This window comes from Gorilla gorilla, chromosome 6 (assembly GCF_029281585.2).
Source record: "Gorilla gorilla gorilla isolate KB3781 chromosome 6, NHGRI_mGorGor1-v2.1_pri, whole genome shotgun sequence".
NCBI classification, from domain to species: Eukaryota; Metazoa; Chordata; class Mammalia; order Primates; family Hominidae; genus Gorilla; species Gorilla gorilla.
Genome location: NC_073230.2, coordinates 83,647,146 through 83,666,217, shown reverse-complemented (window position 1 = coordinate 83,666,217; position 19,072 = coordinate 83,647,146). Strand labels below are relative to the sequence as shown.

The 19,072-nt window shown below is 53.0% G+C and overlaps 1 protein-coding gene across 10 annotated transcripts in view; it reads right to left on the bottom strand.

Annotated features, from left to right (window-relative positions):
- The window catches only part of GTF2IRD1 (GTF2I repeat domain containing 1), a 148,561-nt gene that overhangs the window by 28,663 nt on the left and 100,826 nt on the right, over nucleotides 1–19,072 (bottom strand). For 5 of the 10 annotated variants that reach the window (XM_063708145.1, XM_063708149.1, XM_063708147.1 and 2 more), the window contains 5 exons: nucleotides 19,021–19,070; nucleotides 18,750–18,806; nucleotides 16,524–16,607; nucleotides 15,213–15,396; nucleotides 14,602–14,630 (listed from right to left, as the gene is read on the bottom strand). In XM_063708145.1, the coding sequence (XP_063564215.1) occupies nucleotides 14,602–14,630; nucleotides 15,213–15,396; nucleotides 16,524–16,607; nucleotides 18,750–18,806; nucleotides 19,021–19,070 (404 nt within the window). Of the gene's footprint in view, nucleotides 1–14,601; nucleotides 14,631–15,212; nucleotides 15,397–16,523; nucleotides 16,608–18,749; nucleotides 18,852–19,020; nucleotides 19,071–19,072 lie in introns of all 10 variants that reach the window. The other 5 variants (XM_063708148.1, XM_063708151.1, XM_063708146.1 and 2 more) reach the window with 2 other exon arrangements.

Here is a 19,072-nt window from a genome sequence, read left to right as displayed (position 1 = left end):
TAATGAAATAATAATAAAAGACCAGTATCTGGCACAGTGCTGGCCCCAGTGAGACACCTGTGCCTGTGCAAAAATGAGTGACTGCACCTGCGCCCCCAAGGCCTCTGTTGGGGCCACATGAAGTCCGCTGTGGGTGGTGCTGAGCCCTCTCCATGACGCGAAGGTTCTTAGAGGGCTAGGCCTGCATGGCCCCCCACCTCCACCTCCCTCCCCTTTTGTCACCACACCCCTCCCCACAAAGCTGGAAGGATCGGGTACACCCAGTAAACCACATGTGCTGAGCCATGGTTACCGCCCTGCCCCTGCTCTACTTCTGTGGCTCAGACACACGCATCAGCTTCTGTTCTGCACAAGGTGCCTGGCGACCCCTCGGTGCTGATCTCATTCCAGCCCAAATAAAGGTGCTGGTTGCTCTTGTCAGCTTGGGTGGTCTTTGCTGGGGAAAGGGTTTCTGGGAGGCTTTCTGGGATGTTGCAAAAGACTCTAAAGGCCCCCCAACCCTGCTCCCTTTCGGGTCCGGAAAGCCCCTGTCTATTTTAAATTTTAATTTTTTTTTTTTTTTGAGAGAAGGTCTTGCTCTGTTGCCCAGGCTGGTGGGCAGTGGCACGATCACGGCTCACCGCAGCCTCAACCTCCTGGGCTCAAGTGAGCCTCTTGCCTTAACCTCCTTCCTGAGTAGCTGGGACTACAGGCATGTGCCCTCCTGCCTGGCTCATTTTTTGTCAAGATGGGATTTTGCCATGTTGCCCAGGCTGGTCTCGAACTCCAGGATTGCTCAAGCAATCCGCCTGCCTCAGCTTCCCACAGTGCTGGGATGACAAGTGTAAGCAACCATGCCCAGCCTGGAAGCCCGTCTAATAAAGGCTAAAAACCTTGGAGTTCCCTTCCCTGACGTGTGGAAGGTTGGGGGGTAGAATGGTGTTGCAATGACCCCAGCTAAGTCCCCACCAGCCAGAAAAGGGCAGGGTCTCCCCAGCATGCCATCATTTCATGGCCCACTCTGCCACTTCAGAAGAAAGGAGGCGTCGGGCCAACTCTGGGCCCGGCAGTAGGGCGTCTCGTCTGCCCACAAAGGCCTCCAAGCTCCGCCCCGCAGATGCCAGCTCTCCCTGGGAAGGCAGAAGGGAGATCATTACTGAACCCTAATTAACAAAGACAAGCAGAGATAATTCAGTGGAGAAACATGTGGCTGGCGCTGGAATTGTGATATCTTTAGAAACTTGAGAAAGGGTGGCTTTATTTTGAGCTTTCAAGAGCAAAAGAGCTCTCAAGAGCTCAAGACAGAGTTGGAAGGGTGGAGAGGGGGTGGGGAAGGCCGAGAGAGGGAGGCAGGGGCCAGAGGGTGTGTGCCTGTGTGTGACTGGGGACAAGGAAATGACTCTCAGGTCTTGGGCAGCAGAAGGGAGGATCATGGAGGATGACCTTGTTCTGTATCACGTCAAAGAAATGGAGACCCAAAGACAGTTAACTCATCCAAGATCAAAGACAGTAAGTTAACTTATCTAAAATCAGAGACAAGCAAGTTAACTTATCCAAGATCAGAGATAGTAAGTTGACTTATCTAGATCAGAGATGGTAAGTTAACTTATCCAAGATCACAGGTAGCAAGTTAACTTATCCAAGATCAGAGATAGCAAGTTAACTTATCCAAGATCAGAGATAGTAGGTTAACTTATCCAAGATCACACAGCTCAGAAGTGATGGTACTTCTTCCTGAGAAGGCAAAAAGGGACCTGTTCCTGTGCCTGCCGCTCTTCAGTCCCTCGCCATGTCCACCCCAGTACCCTCTGCAGAGGTCAGTCCTACACTAGCATCCAGGCCTGGCTCAGGTCATCCTCTCCAGGAAGCCCATCTCACCACAGCACCCACTGGGTGACAGGAGACCCCACAGAAGAGAGAGGCTTAGCAGGAGATCAAAGAGGACAATGACAAGTGGTGCTATTGTATTTGAGGCTTCTGGCTTTTCTCCACTTGTATCCCCTGAAAAGGGATCACAGCCCTCTGCCTGGCAGGCATTTCACCCACAGCTTAGCTTCTCAAAATGGGCCTCAAACAATTCTGGTGGGGGTGAGAGGTGAATGTAAGTGGAATGATCTTCCTCGGTGGCATGTAATTTTTTTTTTTTTGAGACAAGGTCTCACTCTGTTGCCCAGGCTGGAGTACAATGACAAAATCATAGCCCACTACAGCCTCCAACTCCCAGGGTCAAGGGATCCTCCCACCTCAGCCTCCTGAGTAGCTGGGACTATAGGCACACGCCACCATGCCCGGCTAATTTTTTATTTTTTGTCGAGACAGGATCTCTTTATGTTTCCCAGGCTGGTTTCGAACTCCTGGATGCAAGTGACCCTCCTGCCTTGGCCTCCCAAAGTGCTGGGATTACAGGCGTGAGCCACTGCACCCAGCTAGCAGCATGTAATTTGACATAGTTCCTTAAACTGAGATGAAAGTGGAACGTTTACAGAGGAGACGATGTGGGGATGTCCTAGATAAAACTGGAGCCCGCCAAGAGCTTGGCCCCGACCAGTGGGGCTGTACGGGTTCCTCCGCTATGGGGACGTCAGCAGAAGAGCTTACCAGGGCCAGGCCTGAAGGGCCCTGTCCGTGCTGCAAAGCCAGGCCTCCCAGGCTGTCCCCGCTCCATCCTGGCCAGTCTCTCTGCCTCACCACCTCCCACTCATGACAGCCCATCCCTCCTTCTCACCTGGTCATGCACTCCAGGGTGGCCCCAGGGGAGGCAGACGTGGCGTGGGCCATTCTTCCCATTTTACAAGTAGGGAAACTGAGGCCCAGGTAGGCAAGCCTGACTTGCTGGAGTCACACAGGAAGTTGGCAGCTCTGCCACATCCCTGGGGTCTGGAGCCCCTGCTCTGGGGACGGAGAGGTGGGGCGCTGCCTTCCCACAGTCCCCTCAAGCTGGCAGGGACGGCTGTACCCCCAGGGTAAGAGGAGAACTAAAAGGAGCGGAAGCTGGCCTGGGTCCGGGGAGAGCCCTCATGTTTGCGCAAAAGGGAGCTGGAGAAGGGTGGCTGGGCCCATACGCAGTGGGGAGCTGTGGGGAGCTGGTGGCGGGGCAGCAAAGAGAAGTGGATTTGGTGGGTAGAGGGGCCCCTCCTTGGTTCTAGTCCTCCCCGCAGCCCCTCGCAAACAGGCGGGGCTCTCCTGTCCCTTTCTCCTCTCCTGCAGCAAGCCCTATAGGAAGCGGCCTCTCTGGTGAGTGGCAGCTCAACCTCTGCTTAAATGCCTCCAGTGACGGGGAGTTCACTACCTTCCAAAGCTTTTAAAAAATGTTAACCACTGCTATTCAAGAACAATTCTAGAATTTTTTTTTGAAAGACAAGGTCTCATTCTGTCTCACAGGCTAGAGTGCAGTGGTGTGATCACAGCTCACTGCAGCTTTGACTTCCTGGGCTCAAGTGATCCTCCCTCCTCAGCCTCCCGAGTACCTGAGACTACAGATGTGTGCCACCACACTGGCTCAATGTTTTCATTTTTTGTAGAGACAGGGTCTCACTATGTTGCCCAGGCTGGTCTCCTGGCTTCAAGCAATCCTCCTGCCTTGGCCTCCCAAAGTGCTGGGATTACAGGCATGAGCCACTGTGTCTGGCTTTTTTTGTTTTTTTGTTTTTTTGTTTTTTTGAGACAGAGTCTTGCTCTGTTACCCAGGCTGGAGTGCAGTGGTGTGATCTCAGCTCATTGCAACCTCTGCGTCTCAGGTTCAAGCGATTCTCCTGCCTCAAACTCCCAAGTAGCTGGGATTACAGGTGTCCGCCACCATGCCTGGCTAATTTTTGTATTTTTTGGTGGAGACAGGGTCTCACCATGTTGGCCAGGCTGGTTTCGAACTCCCGACCTCAGGTGATCTACCCGCCTCAGCCTCCCAAAGTCCTGGGATTACAGACTGAGCCACCGCGCCCGGCCCTGCTGTTGCTTCTGAGGTTTGAAAACCGCTGCCTCAATGCTCCTGACTCAGCTCTTCTTACCCCAAGGTTCCCCCATCTCGTCTACTCTGTTCCTGCACAGTTGCTCTTTCCTCCGACGCCCCGGGCAGGTCTCTCTCTGCCAGCTCCACGCTTCTGAGAGGCCCCCAGCCTGCCTGCCACCCTGCCTGCACTAAATACCACTCAGGTTTCACTATGGGCCCCTGGATGTGTCTCACAAGCCCACAGACCCAGCCTTAGAGACGAGCACCACCATCACCCTTCCGGAACCTTCCGCCCTCTTCACACCCTGCTGCTGCCTCTAGATCCTAACCCCATCCATCGTGGGGCCCAGCTGCCCACTGCCTGGGTTCAGACCTTCTCAACACTCCCTGGCTTCTCTGCCCTAGTTTTGCCTTCTCTAATCCACCCTTGGTGGGTGGAAATATGGTTACCATGGTAACCTGAAGACAACGCAGATCTGATCGTATCATTACAATGACTGGAAAAACCGCCAGTGCCACAAAATAAAGCTCAAGTTACTAGCTTTGCAGTCTAGGCCCTTTACTATTCCGGCAGCATTTTTGGGGGCTATTCTCCATCCCCCCTCACTGCACAACCCCACCTGGCCACCCCAGGCTCAGGCCGCAGAACAGCATAGACCAGGGAGTGGCTTTGGCTTCATGCTAACTACCTGATTTTTGTCTGTTTCAGGCTGTTTGCTCAGTTACAAAATGGGAAGGAAGGACAACAGTACCCCCTCACAGGCTAAGCGTCTAAGAGGCTGTGTGTGAAAAGCCCACAGCACAGGGTCTAGCACGCGTGGACGTGCGGGATGGGAGGATGGGATTTCCCAGCTCCTCATCTCTGCAGGGACTGGCCCCTGGCCTAGGGAACACCAGCTCCCCAGGGAGGGGGAGCTTTCCCTGACCCCCCAATGTGTGGCAGGCAGAGGAGAGTGAGCTACTTCTGGGAGGGGAATTGGGGGAAAGGGCAAGTTAGTCTTTACTGAGGGTGGCAGTGAGCTGGCACTTTGGTCTCACCTCAGCTGCAGAAACCCACCCTGCTCCCGTCTTATTTCCTGGGGATTTCAGCTGTGTGCAGGCACAGATGCATCATCCAAGTGCTCCACACGTACCTTGACCTCTTCTCCTCCCGCTGGCCAGTCCTGAACCTCTTGGTGATCCATGGCGGCACCTCTGTGTCCTACATCCTTCTCTGGCCATCTCCTTCCCTCCTTCCAGCCCTCCCTCTAGAAACCTGACCCCAACTGTCCTTCATCCCCATGGGGACATTTAGTCCACTGACTCATCACCCTCCCCTGTCCCTCCCTGAGAGAAGGAGCAGGCAGAGAGGAGCTTGCATGAGCCTTCGGCAACCCTCTTCCACCCATCCTGTTTCTTTCTTTTTCTTCTTCTTCTTCTTTTTTTTTGAGACGGAGTCTCGCTCTGTCACCCAGGCTGGAGTGCAGTGGTACAATCTCGGCTCACTGCAAGCTCCGCCTCCCAGGTTCACGCCATTCTCCTGACTCAGCCTCCCAAGTAGCTGGGACTACAGGTGCCCACCATCATGCCCAGCTAATTTTTTGTATTTTTAGTAGAGACAGGGTTTCACTGTGTTAGCCAGGATGGTCTTGATCTCCTGACCTTGTGATCTGCCCGCCTGGGCCTCCCGAAGTGCTGGGATTATAGGCGTGAGCCACCACGCCCAGCCCTTTCTCCTTTTTTTTTTTTTTTTTTTTTTTTTAAATAGAGATGCAGTCTTGCTATGTGGCTGGTCTCAAACTCCTGGGCTCAAGTGATCCTCCTGCCTCGGCCTCCCAAAGTGCTGGATTACAGGCGTGAGCCACCACACCCGGCTCTGTTCCCTTTCTAAGCAGGGTGCTCCTTTTCTTGCCATTCCCCCCATCCTCCTTCCTCTCCCACAGCTCACTTCCCTCTCTACTGAATCTGCTGAAGATCATGCAGCTGCTGTTCCTACCTCTAAAACCCTCTCTTGGCTGGGTGTGGTGGGTCATATATGTAATCCCAGCACTTTGGGAGGCTGACGCAGGTGGATCATTTGAGGTCAGGAGTTTGACACCGGCTTGGCCAACATGGTGAAACCCCATCTCTACTAAAAAATACAAAAAATAGTCGGGCATGATAGCACGCACCTGTAATCCCAGCTACTCGGGAGTCTGAGGCAGGAGAATCACTTGAACCCGGGAGGCGGAGGTTGCAGTGAGCCGAGATCATGCCACTGCACTCCAGCCTGGGCAATAGAGTGAGACTCTGTCCCCTCCCTCCACCAAAAAAATAAAGCCCTCTCTGCAGCCATTCCACTCTCAACTCTTGTTCATTCTCTCCTGCCCTCTAAAAGGTGATCCTTTTAGACCTGACCCCCCTGATGTGTGGCAGGCAGAGGAGAGCAAGCTACTTCTGGGAGGGGAGTTGGGGGAAAGGGCAAGTTAGTCTTTACTGAGGGTGGCAGTGAGCTGGCACTTTGGTGCTTGGTCCTTGGCAGATTCAATCACTTGCCTTTCTCATTGTCTCCTGAGCCCACTATTCCACTCTGGTCCCCATCACTTCCCCCAAAATTGCTCTGAACCATCCCACTGCAACCTGTTGCTTAGCACCTCCGTCTACTCTCAGGCATTAGGACTGACCTCCCAGCAGAGGCTGGTGCAACCAATCACCCCCTTTAGTAAGTTTCTCCCTGGGCTTCACCTGCGGGCTTTCCACCTCTCTCTCCTTTTTTTTTTTCTGTTTTATTTTTGAGACAGGGTCTCGCTGTGTCGCCGGGTTGGAGTGCTGTGGTGCAATCTCAGTTCACTGCAACCTCTGCCTCCCGGGTTCAAGCGATTCTCCTGCTTCAGGCTCCCAAGTAGCTGGGATTACAGGCAGGCGCCACCATGCCCAGCAAATTTTTGTATTTTTAGTAGAGACGGGGTTTCACCATGCTGGCCAGGATGGTCTTGATCTCCTGACCTTGTGATCCGCCTGCCTCAGCCTCCCAAAGTGCTAGGATTACAGGCGTGAGCCACTGCGCCTGGCCCTCCATACATTTTTGTTGTACAAATAAATGAACCCAAAGGATTAACTACAAGCCTAAAGGTTTACACAGACAGGACCAGTGTAATAGCTGCTGGTAGCCAGGAGGGGACAGCAAAGAGCCACCCTGTGTGGATGAGACCAGAGGGGTGGTGGGAAAGAGGGCGTGGCTGCAACCCACTTCAGGGACACACAACAAGCCCTAGGCTAGTGGTAGAGCCTGCCCTGGGTTCCGAAGTATAATAAAATGGTAAAGACTTAGGTTCAAATCTCTGCCACACTGCTGTGTGACCTTGAGAAAGCTGCTTAATCTCTCTGAGCCTCAGTCCCCTCCAATAAGGCTAGCTACTTGGGGAGATGATGTGGTAACGTGAGTGGGCTTTGTAACCGGCAAATCGTAAGTGTGACGTGGTCAGGCGTGGTGGCTCACACCTGTAATCCCAGCACTTTGGGAGGCCGAGGCGGGTGGATCGCCTGAGGTCAGGAGTTCGAGACCAGCCTGGCCAACATGGCAAAACCCCGTCTCTACTAAAATAGGAAAATTAGCCTGGCATGGTGGCGGGCACCTGTAATCCCAGCTACTTGGGAGGCTGAGGCAGGAAAATTGCTTGAACCCGGGAGGCGGAGGTTACGGTGAGTTGAGATCATGCGACTGCAGTCCAGCCTGGGGGACAGAGCGAGACTCCGTCTCAAAAAAAAGTGTGATGTGAGTGTTAGGTGTCTGTGGTGTGAGGGGCTGCTCAAATGTCCATAATTGGGGGACAGGGTAGTTACATAACCATGATACAGCCTGAAGAGGGAACAGAGCTTTTTAAAGACATGGGAACATGTTTATGTTTTAAGGTTAAATGTGTAAATTTATAGAAAGAAGAACAGTGAGATGTAAAATTAATAAGCTTGGGGGGAAATCTGGAAGAAATGTATCATCATAAAAATGAACAGCCATCTGGGTTGTTAGATTTCTGTATTTTCCAAATTTCTACCATGGGCATATATTTGCATTTCTCTTTAGGGGGTGTGTGTGTGTGTGTGTTTGTGTGTCTTTTAGAGAGAGGGTCTTACTCTGTCACTCAGGTTGAAGTGAGGTGATGTGAGCTTTGTGATCATAGCTCGCTGCAGCCTCAAACTCCTGGGCTCAAGTGACCCTCCTGCCTCAGCCTCCTGGGTAGCTGGGACTACAGGCAAGCGCCACCACCCACCACCATGCCCAGCTAATTAAAAAAAATTTTTTTTGTAGAGATTGGTTCTCACTATGCTGCCCAGGCTGATCTCCAACTCCTGGCTTCAAGCAATCCTCCTGCACTGGCCTCCCAAAGCGCTGGGATTATAGGCATGAGCCACCATGCCCGACCCCCTTTAGGTTTTTATGACCTACTAGAATGTTCTTCGGATAGAATATTACAGCAGCTACCTGGGTAGAGGGTTTCTCCTGCCTTAGTCACCACCGCTTCTTCCCAGCATATCCTGAACAGCCCCCGTTAGCTGTCCTGGGTTTTCTTTTTTCTTTCTTTTTTTGTGACCGGGTTGTGCTCTATTGCCCAAGCTGGAGTGCAATGGCGCGATCTCGGCTCACTGCAACCTCTCCCTCCCAGGTTCAAGTGATTCTCCTGCCTTAGCCTCCCAAGTAGCTGGGATTACAGGCGTGCACCACCATGCCTGGCTAATTTTTGTATTTTTAGTAGAGTTGGGGTTTCACCATGTTGCCCAGGCTGGTCTCGAACTCCTGACTTTATGCGATCCACCCACCTTGGCCTCCCAAAGTGCTGGGATTACAGGCATGAGCCACCGCGCCTGGCAGTCTCCCTAATTTAATTCAGTGCCGCTGCAGGCAGGTAGGTGTGGCCTGGCTGGGCAGTATAGAGCTACCAGCTCTATACCAGTATAGAGCGTGGGTTGTCTCAGCCCCTTGCGGGCAGGGCTGGAGTTCCTTCTGGTATGAGTTGGGGGACCCAGTCCCCCCATCCCTCTGCAACCCGAGGCCCCCCACCAGGTCCCCTCCAGTTCAGTCTGGTGCCTTCTAGCACCCCTGGCCCCCAGAAACCCCTGGCCCACAGCTCCCTTGACCTGAGGCCTGAAATTCACCCACTGCCCTCTGAGGCTTGGTCCAAGTCCAAGTATACCTTCCTCTCAAGCCAGACGCCTGCCCGCCACTCAGCATGTCAGAGCAGGCAGGGCCTCTAGATTTTAGTGGGGAAACTGAGGCACTGAAGGCAAATGTGATGTCCCCAGCTGGGAAAACATTAAAGACATTCTGGGCTTATCTCTCTCTCTCTTTTTTAGAGACAAGACCTCACTCTGTCACACACACTGGAATTATGGCTCCCTGCAGCCTCCAACTCCTAGGCTCGAGGGATCTTCCCGCCTCAGCCTCCCGAGTAGCTGGGAATACAGTCGTTCGTCCCCACCATGTCTGGCTAATTTAAAAAAAAGTCTTTGCAGGATGGGATCTTGCTATGTTGCCCAGGCTGGTCTCAAACTCCTGGGCTCAAGTGATTTTCCCATCTTGGCCTCCCAAAATGCTGGGATTATAGGTATAAGCTACCACGTCTGGCCTGAGTCATCTCTTTTGACCCAGAACAAAACCAGTCCAGGAGTGGCTGTACTCTCACCCTACACTGGGGAGGCTCACAGCTCTAGGGTGCAGTGGGGCTCTTGCAATTTAATGACTGATTCATCTTCAAAAAAGCACAATCTCAGCCAGGTGTGGTGGCTCACGCCTGTAATCCCAACACTCTGGGAGGCTGAGGCGGGCTGATCACCTGAGGTCAGAAGTTTGAGATCAGCCTGGCCAACATGGTGAAACCCCGTCTCTACTCAAAATACAAAAATTAGCCGAGTGTCATGGTGCACACCTGTAATTCCAGCTACTAAGGAGGCTGAGGCAGGCGAATCGCTTGAACTCGGGAGGTGGAGGTTGCAGTGAGCCAAGATCGTGCCATTGCACTCCAGCCTGGGCAACAAGAAGAGAAACTCCATCTTAAAACAAAAAAACAAAACAAAACAAAAACAAAAAAGCACAATCTCTTTCAGAATTTTTACCTTCTCGGGGTGGTTCTGTTAGGAAAGGCTTCCATGGGAACCTTCAATAAGTGACCTAAAAAAATCTCAGAGCAATTCTTTTTATTTTTATTTTTTCCAGATGGCGTCATGCTCTGTCACCCAGGCTGGAGTGCAGTTGCACAATCTCAGCTCACTGCAACCTCCACCTCCCAGGCTCAAGCCATCCTCCTGCTTCGGCCTCCTGAGTAGCTGAGACTACAGGTGCGTGCCACCGTGCCTGGCTAATTTTTAATTTTTTTGTAGAGACGGGGTCTTGTTATGTTGCCCAGGCTGGCCTCAAACTCTTGGCCTCAAGTGATCCTCCTACCTTGGCCTCCCAAAGTGCTAGGATTACAGGGGTGAACCACTGTTCCTGGTTTAGAGCCATTCTTTTTTTTTTTTTTTCTGAGACGGAGTTTCACTCTTGTTGCCCAGGCTGGAGTGCAATGGCGTGATCTTGGCTCACTGCAACCTCCGCCTTCCAGTTTCAAGCGATTCTCCTGCCTCAGCCTCGCGAGTAGCTGGGATTAGAGGCATCCGCCACCATGCCCAGCTAATTTTTTATTTTTAGTAGAGACGGGGTTTCACCATGTTGGCCAGGCTGGTCTCGAACTCCTGACCTCGTGATCTGCCTACTTTGGCCTCCCAAAGTGCTGGAATTACAGGCGTGAGCCACAGCACCAGGCCCTAGAGCCATTCTTAACAGGGTTTGTCCCCCTGGAAAGTTCCCGAAGCCTCACCCTCCTGGGAATTCCCTGCTGGGTGCCACAGTCATCTCTTCACCACTCGGTTTCCACTCTCCCATCTTTGCACTGAGATCCCACTGTTAGGCCTTTTTCAAGCACGGACCTTCTCATGCTCAGTCTCTCTGCGGTGTGGAAGTGTCTACTGAGTGGGCCTCACAGAAGGTTCCAGGCCCTAGTGCAAGCTCAAGGGAAACGATGATCCAAAATGGACTCAGATAAAGTTTCTGCCACTCTGCATTGGGGGCTTTTGGTAGGAGTCCAGTTCAATTTTAGAAAAATAAAAATACATGTCTCGCACTTCTGAGTTTGCAGACTAAGGTCCATTCTGTATTTGCAAACGAGGACAAAAAGAAAGGTGGCAGAGCGCGGTGGCTCATGCCTGTAATCCCAGCACTTTGGGAGGTCAAGATGGGCGGATCACTTGAGGCTGGCCAGGAGTTTGAGACCAGCCTGGTCAACCAGCCTGGACTTTCACCGTGTTAGGGTGCCTACAAATACAAAAATTTAGCTGGATGCTGTGGCACACGCCTATAATCTCAGCTACTCAGGAGGCTGAGGCAGGAGAATCATTTGAACCTGGGAGGCGGAGGTTACAGTGAACCAAGATCACACCATTGCACTCTAGCCTGGGCAACAAGAGCTAAACTCCATCTCAAAAAAAAAAAAAAAAAAAAAAAAAAGAGGGCAATTGGCGGAAAATAGTCCTCCCAGCTAACCTAGCACTGCCCATCTTTTCCCATATTCAGATCACATGGCGAGGCAGGTGTGCTTGTCCATCTTAGTGGTAAGGAAATGAAGGCTCAGATTCCCACGGCTAGTCAGGCGGATACAGGGACTTGAACGAGGCGGCGCTTTCCCATGGCCCACATGCTGCCTAGGACCCTGAAGGCTGACTCCTGGGCACTGTCCCCAGCCACCTGCCTCTCTGCAACTATCTGCCACCCCTCCACCTGCCCTGGGACACCTGCCTCCAGATGAAGGGGTCTGCTATTTCCCCTGCCTCCCCTAGCAGACCCCAGCTTCCACTCCGATTCACCCTGGAACTGCCAGTGCTGGCCCAGGCCAGGCTTTGGGAACTGTGTGAGGGAGAGTTTGAGAAAAGCCCATTCTGGTGCAGGAGTAGCACTCAGTGACCTCTGGTGAACCCTCAGAGACTCCCAGGAGCCTGGACGTGTTCCCAGCCCAGCATGACTAGTGGCATGAGTAAGTGTGGAGCTGGTTCTCCAGGCGGATACCTGGCTTGGGTGCCAATGCCTGGAAAGGGCATGGCCCTATCCCTGAGGGCTGAGGCCACGGCCACCTGCTAGCCCTGGGACACAGAGTATTAATACATCACTCACACCGAGCCTCAGTCTCCCCCTCTGTAAGGTGGGCTCTAGCGTCAACCTCCTAGCTATGAAGACTAAATGAGATGCCTCCTCTGTCTGCACTCTGCTGTAACCCTAGTTCCTAGAATACCACCTTGTCCCAGCAGGACCTCCCGAAATATGTGTGAAAGGCACCCGCATAAAGCACCAGTGCAGGGCCAGAAACCCAGTGACCTCTCAGCCGGGTGTCCACTGGAGGCACACCCACTGCACTGTGCTGCTGCAGCTTCCACTCTCTCCACCTTTCCAACATCATCTGACCACTCTGCCCCTCCGAGAGCTCCGGAAACACACTTCTGGCATCCAGTGACCCCCCAACCCCTGCTGTTCACCCCGCCAAACCCACCCTCCTCTCTGCCTCTCAAAGTCCCATCTTCCCCTGAGGCCCAAGCAGGGCCTTCCTTACTCCAGGCAACCCTCTCCAACTACCCCTCACCCTCCTGATCCCCCTTCTGGGGGTTCCCGTGGCCTGTCAGCAGCCGCCACATCACTGTACCCTAAGTTCTTTTTTTTTTTTTTTTTTTTTTTTTGAGACAGTCTCATCCCGTCGCCCAAGGTGGAGTGCAGTCGCACGATCTCAGCTCACTGCAACCTCTGCCTCCCGGGTTCAAGTGATTCTCCTGCCTCAGCCTCCCAAGTAGCTGGGATTACAGGTGTGTGCCACCACACCTGGCTAATTTTGGGATTTTAAATAGACATGGGGTTTCACCATGTTGGTCAGGCTGATCTCGAACTCCTGACCTCAAGTGATCCTCCTGCCTTGGCTTCCCAAAGTGCTGGGATTACAGGTGTGAGCCACCGTGCCTGGCCCGCCCTGGAGGCTCTGGCCAGCCCTTAGTGCTCGCCAAGTGGCATGTCGCCCCGCAGGGACAGCCCCTGCAAATCTGGGTTTGGGATCACCCCGCAGGGACAGCCCCTGCAAATCTGGGTTTGGGAGGCCAGGACACAGTCCATGGTGGAGACAGAAGTGGATGGGTGCCTTAAAAAGGGTCAGGAGGTCGGGTGTGGTGGCTCATGCCTGTAATCCCAGCACTTTGGGAGGCCGAGGCAGGAGGATCACATGAGGCCAGGAGTTTGAGACCAGCCTAGCCAATATGGTGAAACCCAGCTCTACTAAAAACACAAAAATTAGCCGGGCGTGGTGGTGCCCACCTATAATCCCAGCTACTTGGGAGGCTGAGGCAGAATAGCTTGAACCTGGGAGGTGGAGTTTGCAGTGAGCAGAGATAGTGCCATTGCATTCCAGCCTGGGCAACAAAGTGAGACTTGGTCTGTCTCTGTCTCTGTCTCTCTCTATATATAATATTTTTTATTATATATATAATATTTTTTATTATATATATAATATTTTTAATTATATATAATATTTTTAATTATATATATAATATTTTTAATTATATATATAATATTTTTAATTATATATATAATATTTTTAATTATATATAATATTTTTATTATATATATTTTTTATTATGTATATATTTTATTATATATATAAAATATTTTTTTAAAAAGGGTCAGGAGAGGCACTGCACTCTTGGGTTTGGGAGGCCAGGACACAGTCCATGGTGGAGACAGAAGTGGATGGGTGCCTTAAAAAGGGTCAGGAGGTTGGGTGTGGTGGCTCATGCCTGTAATCCCAGCACTTTGGGAGGCCGAGGCAGGAGGATCACTTGAGGCCAGGAGTTTGAGACCAGCCTAGCCAATATGGTGAAACCCAGCTCTACTAAAAACACAAAAATTTAAGGCAGGGTAGGCGCCACCCACATCTTACCAACATGCTTGTGGTCCCCATGCAGACACCCCTCCTTCTGCGGTTAGGAACCCACTCGCCTCCAACCTCACCTATTCACTGAGGTCGACCAGACCCCCTTTATCAGGAGGAGCAGGTGCACTGACCCTGCCTGGCCCCTCCCTCCTGAACCCAGACTGGGTAAAACTTAGAAGTCACTGACGCCACCACCCCTTTCTCTGCCCCAGGATCTGGGGCCACATTCAAGCTTAGCCTTCCTCCATCTACCTGGGGCAGGCGCCCAGGTAAGGTGGCTAAACAGAAGGGCAGAGGCCTAGGCTGGGCGCAGTGGCTCACGCCTGTAATCCCAACGCTTTGGGAGGCCGAGGTGGGTGGATCACTTGAGGTCAGACGGAGTTTGAGACCAGCCCTGGCCAATATGGTGAAACCCCGTCTCTACCAAAAATACAAAAACTAGCCAGGTATGGTGACAATTGCCTGTAATCCCAGCTACTCAGGAGTCTGAGGCAGGAGAATTGCTTGAACCCAGGAGGTGGAGGTTGCAGTGAACTGAGATGAAGCCACTGCACTCCAGCCTGGGTGACAGAGAAGGACTCTGACTCAGAAAAAAAAAAAAGAAAGGCAGGGGCCTGGCTTCTGTTCCCAGACCCCAAAACCTGTGCCCCACAGCAGGCTTAGCTCCAGTCCCCAGCACCATGATCGGGCCCTATTCCCAGTGCCCCCTCCACAGCCAGTGCCTCTTACCAGGCTTTGGGATGAGTCCTTGGAAAGGCCTAGAAGAGAAACAGAGACAGGGGTGTCATGGGGAGGGCCTGGGGGATGAGGAAGACACCCCTGGGATTCAGTGGCCTCGGTCTCCCCTGGGAGCACCCCAGACCTACAGCAGCAGAATCTGCATTTTAACAAGCTGCCCTGGGGCTCTGTGTGCGCGGGACACTGAGACAATGTGGCAGGGTGCTGGCACTGGCAGTGTCACTCTGCAGGACGCAGACCTGGGCCTTGTGCAGGCTTTGCCCTGGCTGGCCCCGGGACCTTGGGCAAATCCCTCTGATGGGGGCTGAATACCTTTCCCGGGGGCTGGGGGTGCAGTGAGCGGGTGTTGCTGAACAGGTTGAAGATGCCCTCAAAGGCTGCCCTTGCCATGGGGGGGTGACCAGCCCCACTTCTGAAGGGCTCCCTGCACTTGGGCTGGCCTGCAGTCCCTCTCCAACCACCCCCAGGACCCAGGATGGTGCCAGGAGAGCCACCTTGTCCAGGGGGGAGGGCAGGACCTAGGGAAAGGCTAAGGATTCGCAGGTGCAAGCTCCCGTCTGAGCTAGTCCTGCCTCTTCACCCTCACCCTTCCCACTGAGTACCTGGTGACTGTGAACTTGATCTTGTCAGCCACAGCAAGAATCCTCTCCAGGTTCTGGGAGCCGAAGGTACAGGGCTTTCGGAACGGGATTCCTGGGGGCAGCCCCTCGATGATCACGGAGCCGGGGTTACTCTTGATCCGCTTGTAGGGGACCTGGACTGGGTACTTGATGCCCAAGGCTTCCCCTGTGGGCGAGAGGCAGGGTCCTGCCGGTCAGGAGTGACAGGCAGCGTGGGGTGTGTGTACATGGGATTGTGGGGGTGTGATGGAAAGACATGCGTGCAGGAGAATGAATGGTATGAGAAAGCTCTTATGTAGTGTAGCACTGTGGAAAGGTATAGGCATTACAATCTGAGCTGTTTGATCAGAACATAAAAAAAAGGCCAGCATGGTGGCTTATGCCCGTAATCCCAGCATTTTGGGGGACCAAGGCAGGAGGATCTCTTAAGTCTAAGAGTTCGAGATCAGCCTGGGCAACACAGCAAGACCCTGTCTTTACTAAAAATTTCTAAAAACTAGTTGGGCATGGTAGTGCCCAGTGGGGTGTAGTTCCAGCCACTTGGGAGGCTGAGGCAGGAGGATTGCTTGAGCCCAGGAGTTTGAGGCTGTAGTGAACCATGATCACGCCACTGTACTCCAGCATGGGTGACAGAGTGAGACCCTGTCTCAAAAAAAAAAAAAAAGAAATGAAAGAAAAAGCCACACCAATATGCTCCCATGTCATATGCTCCACTTTTTTTTTTTTTTTTTTTTTTGAGACAGAGTTTCGCTTTTGTTGCCTAGGCTGGAATGCAATGGCGCGATCTCAGCTCACTGCAACCTCCCCCTCCCAGGCTCAAGCGATTCTCCTGCTTCAGCTTCCTGAGTAGCTGGGACCACAGGTGTGCTCCACTGCACCTGGCTAATTTCTTTTTTGTGTTTTTGGTAGAGATGGGGTTTTGCCATGTTGCCCAGGCTGGCCTCGAACTCCTGAGCTCAAGTGATCCACCTGCCTCAGCCTCCAAAAGTGCTGGGATTACAGGCAGGAGCCACTGCGCCGGGCCCTTGTCTATTAAATTCTGTGTGTAGTTGTTGAAAGTGTATCTCACCTCACTGGTCTGCAAGGCTCATGAGTACAGGGACTGTTTCTGTTTTATTCACAGCAATATCCCCAGTGCCTGAGACAGTGCCTGGCACGTAGTATATGCTCAAGAAATACATGTAAAGGGGTGAATTGTTTCCCCAGAAATGCCCTCGGCTGGAACTGGGAAGCCTCCCACTTATCTGTGCACAGCAGCTGCGTGTCCCTCCCCGGGGGTTCTGCACTGCTTACCGTATTTCTTATTGAAAAGGTCCTGGACCTGCTCCCTTAGTGTGTTGGCGATGTCGATCCGTGAGAGCCTCGCGTCATAATTTTCTGCAAAGCGCAAAACGATTATGGGTTTGGGCTGCTGAGTGAAAAAGCACTTGGTGACTTTTAAGGAAGATGATTTTCTAATTATGGGGAACTCCTTCTCTGGCAATTAAAGGATCTTTGGAGTGGGCCCCTCAGGTCCTTCAGCACCGACATGTTGATGGAGATGTGTTTTTTTCAGAAGGACATGCACTGTTGCCACAACAGTGATGAGTTGGAAATTAAGTTAACTGATGACATTTGAAAACCACCAAACCAATAAATAAGCCCCGGAGGGGAGGGACACCATAGAGTACGGAGTCCTGTGCCCTGGGCTGGCAGGCAGGGGGCGGGGGCTTCATGAAGTCACTAGGGGGCTGGAGACAAGCGAGGGAATGGAAGCCCAGCTGATCTAGCAGATGGAGGAGGATGGGCAGTCCCCACAGACACAGGGGATGGGCCTGGCAGCTCCCAATGGAACCTCCACCTCCCAGGCTCAGGCGATTCTCCTGCTTCAGCCTTCTGAGTAGCTGGGACCACAGGCGTGCACCACCGCACCTGGCTAATTTCTTTTTTGTGTTTTTGGTAGAGATGGGGTTTCGCCATGTTGCCCAGGCTGGCCTCGAACCCCCAAGCTCAAGTGATCTGCCTGCCTCAGCCTCCAAAAGTGCTGGGATTACAGGCATGAGCCACCAAGACACCCTCACCCAGAAAGTGTTCATTAAAAACGCCCAAGTGTGACCGGGCGCAGCGGCTCATGCCTGTAACCCCACCATTTTGGGAAGCTGAGGCAGTAGGATCACCTGAGGGCAGGAGTTGGAAACCAGCCTGGCCAACGTGGTGAAACCCTATCTCTACTAAAAATACAAAAATTAGCCAGGCATGGTGGTGAGTACCTGTAATCCCAGCTACTTGGGAGGCTGAGGCAAGAGAACCCCTTGAACCTGGGAGGTGGAGGTTGTAGTGAGCCAAGATCGCACCACTGCACTCCAGCCTGGGTGACAGAGCAAGACTCTGTCTCAAAAAAAAAAAAAAAAAAAAAGCTGGGTGCAGTGGTTCATGCCTGTAATCCCAACACTTTGGGAGGCTGAGGTGGGCAGATCATCCGAGGTCAGGAGCTCGAGACCAGCCTGTCCAACATGGTGAAACCCCATCTCTACTAAAAAAATACAAAAATTAGCCGGGTGTGGTGGCACGTGCCTATAATCCCAGCTACTTGGGAGCCTGAGGCAGGAGAATTGCTTGAACCCGGGAAGGGGAGGTTGCAGTGGGCTGAGATCACGCCATTGCACTCCAGCCTGGGCAACAAGAGTAAAACTCCATCCAAACAAACAAACAAAGACAAGTGCCAGCATGTGCTGGAGGGATCCCAGACCACCACCTCTCTCTCTCTCTCTTTCTTTTTTTTTGAGACAGGGTCTTGCTCTGTCACCCAGGCTGGAGTGCAGTGGCATGATCTCGGCTCACTGCAATCTCCGCCTCCCAGGTTCAAGCGATTCTCCCGCCTTAGCCTCCCTAGTAGCTGGGATCACAGGGGCACGCCACCTCGCCCAACTAATTCTTGTATTTTTTTGGTAGACACGGGGTTTCACCATGTTGGCCAGGCTGGTCTTGAACTCCTGGCCTCAAGTGATCCACCTGCCTCGGCCGCCCAAAGTGCTGGGATTACAGGCGTGAGCCACTGCACTCGGCCTCTGATTTCTTTTCTTAAAAATAGACATAGAGACGGGTTCTATGTTGTCCAGGCTTGTCTCGAGCTCCCAGCCTCAAGCAATCCTCCCACCTTGACCTTCCCAAGTGCTGAGATTACAGGCGTGAGGTGCTGCGTCTGGCTCCTATTCTGATTTCAAAGCACTAAGACCACAGCTGATTGCTGAATAAGGAGTGGGCATGTCAGCTACCTCTGGGGGTGGGGCAGGGAGGGGGCAGGCAGGCTTCTGGGCTCCCCCCCACCGTCCACCTGTAGGCACCCCCTCTCCCCTGGAGTCTCTAACACAGAGCTGGCAGGGTACAGCCGGGCCTGGGCTGCCAACCTGGCTTGCCTGGTCCCTTAGGCCCTGAAGTTGGGGGCCAGCTGCTCCCCACTTCCACCCTGGCCCTCCAAACCCAAACCAGGTCAAGGTCCTGGTGCTGGGACAACAGACCTCCCTGTGAGCTCAACCTTACCTTGAAAGCCCTGTCTCTTCAGGCTCTCGTCCACCAGAGGGTCCCCGGAATCCCTCTCTGGGGGCAGGGCAGGGGGAGAGAAGCCAAGTGAGGAGGCAGTTCCTGGGACCCAAGATGGCATCGTTAGGGGAAACCCAATGCGGGGGTGTGGGGAGAATGCCAGGGCCAGGATGGGAGCAGGACAGAGGCAGCAGGAGGAGGGGCTGGTGGCAGAGGCCTGGGGCCCTCCCTTGCCCGCCCACACCATGGCCCACGACCCCGCGCTGGGTACCTTGACTATCCACGATGGGCTCTTTGACTCCCTCAGTGAGCAGCTCGGGCCT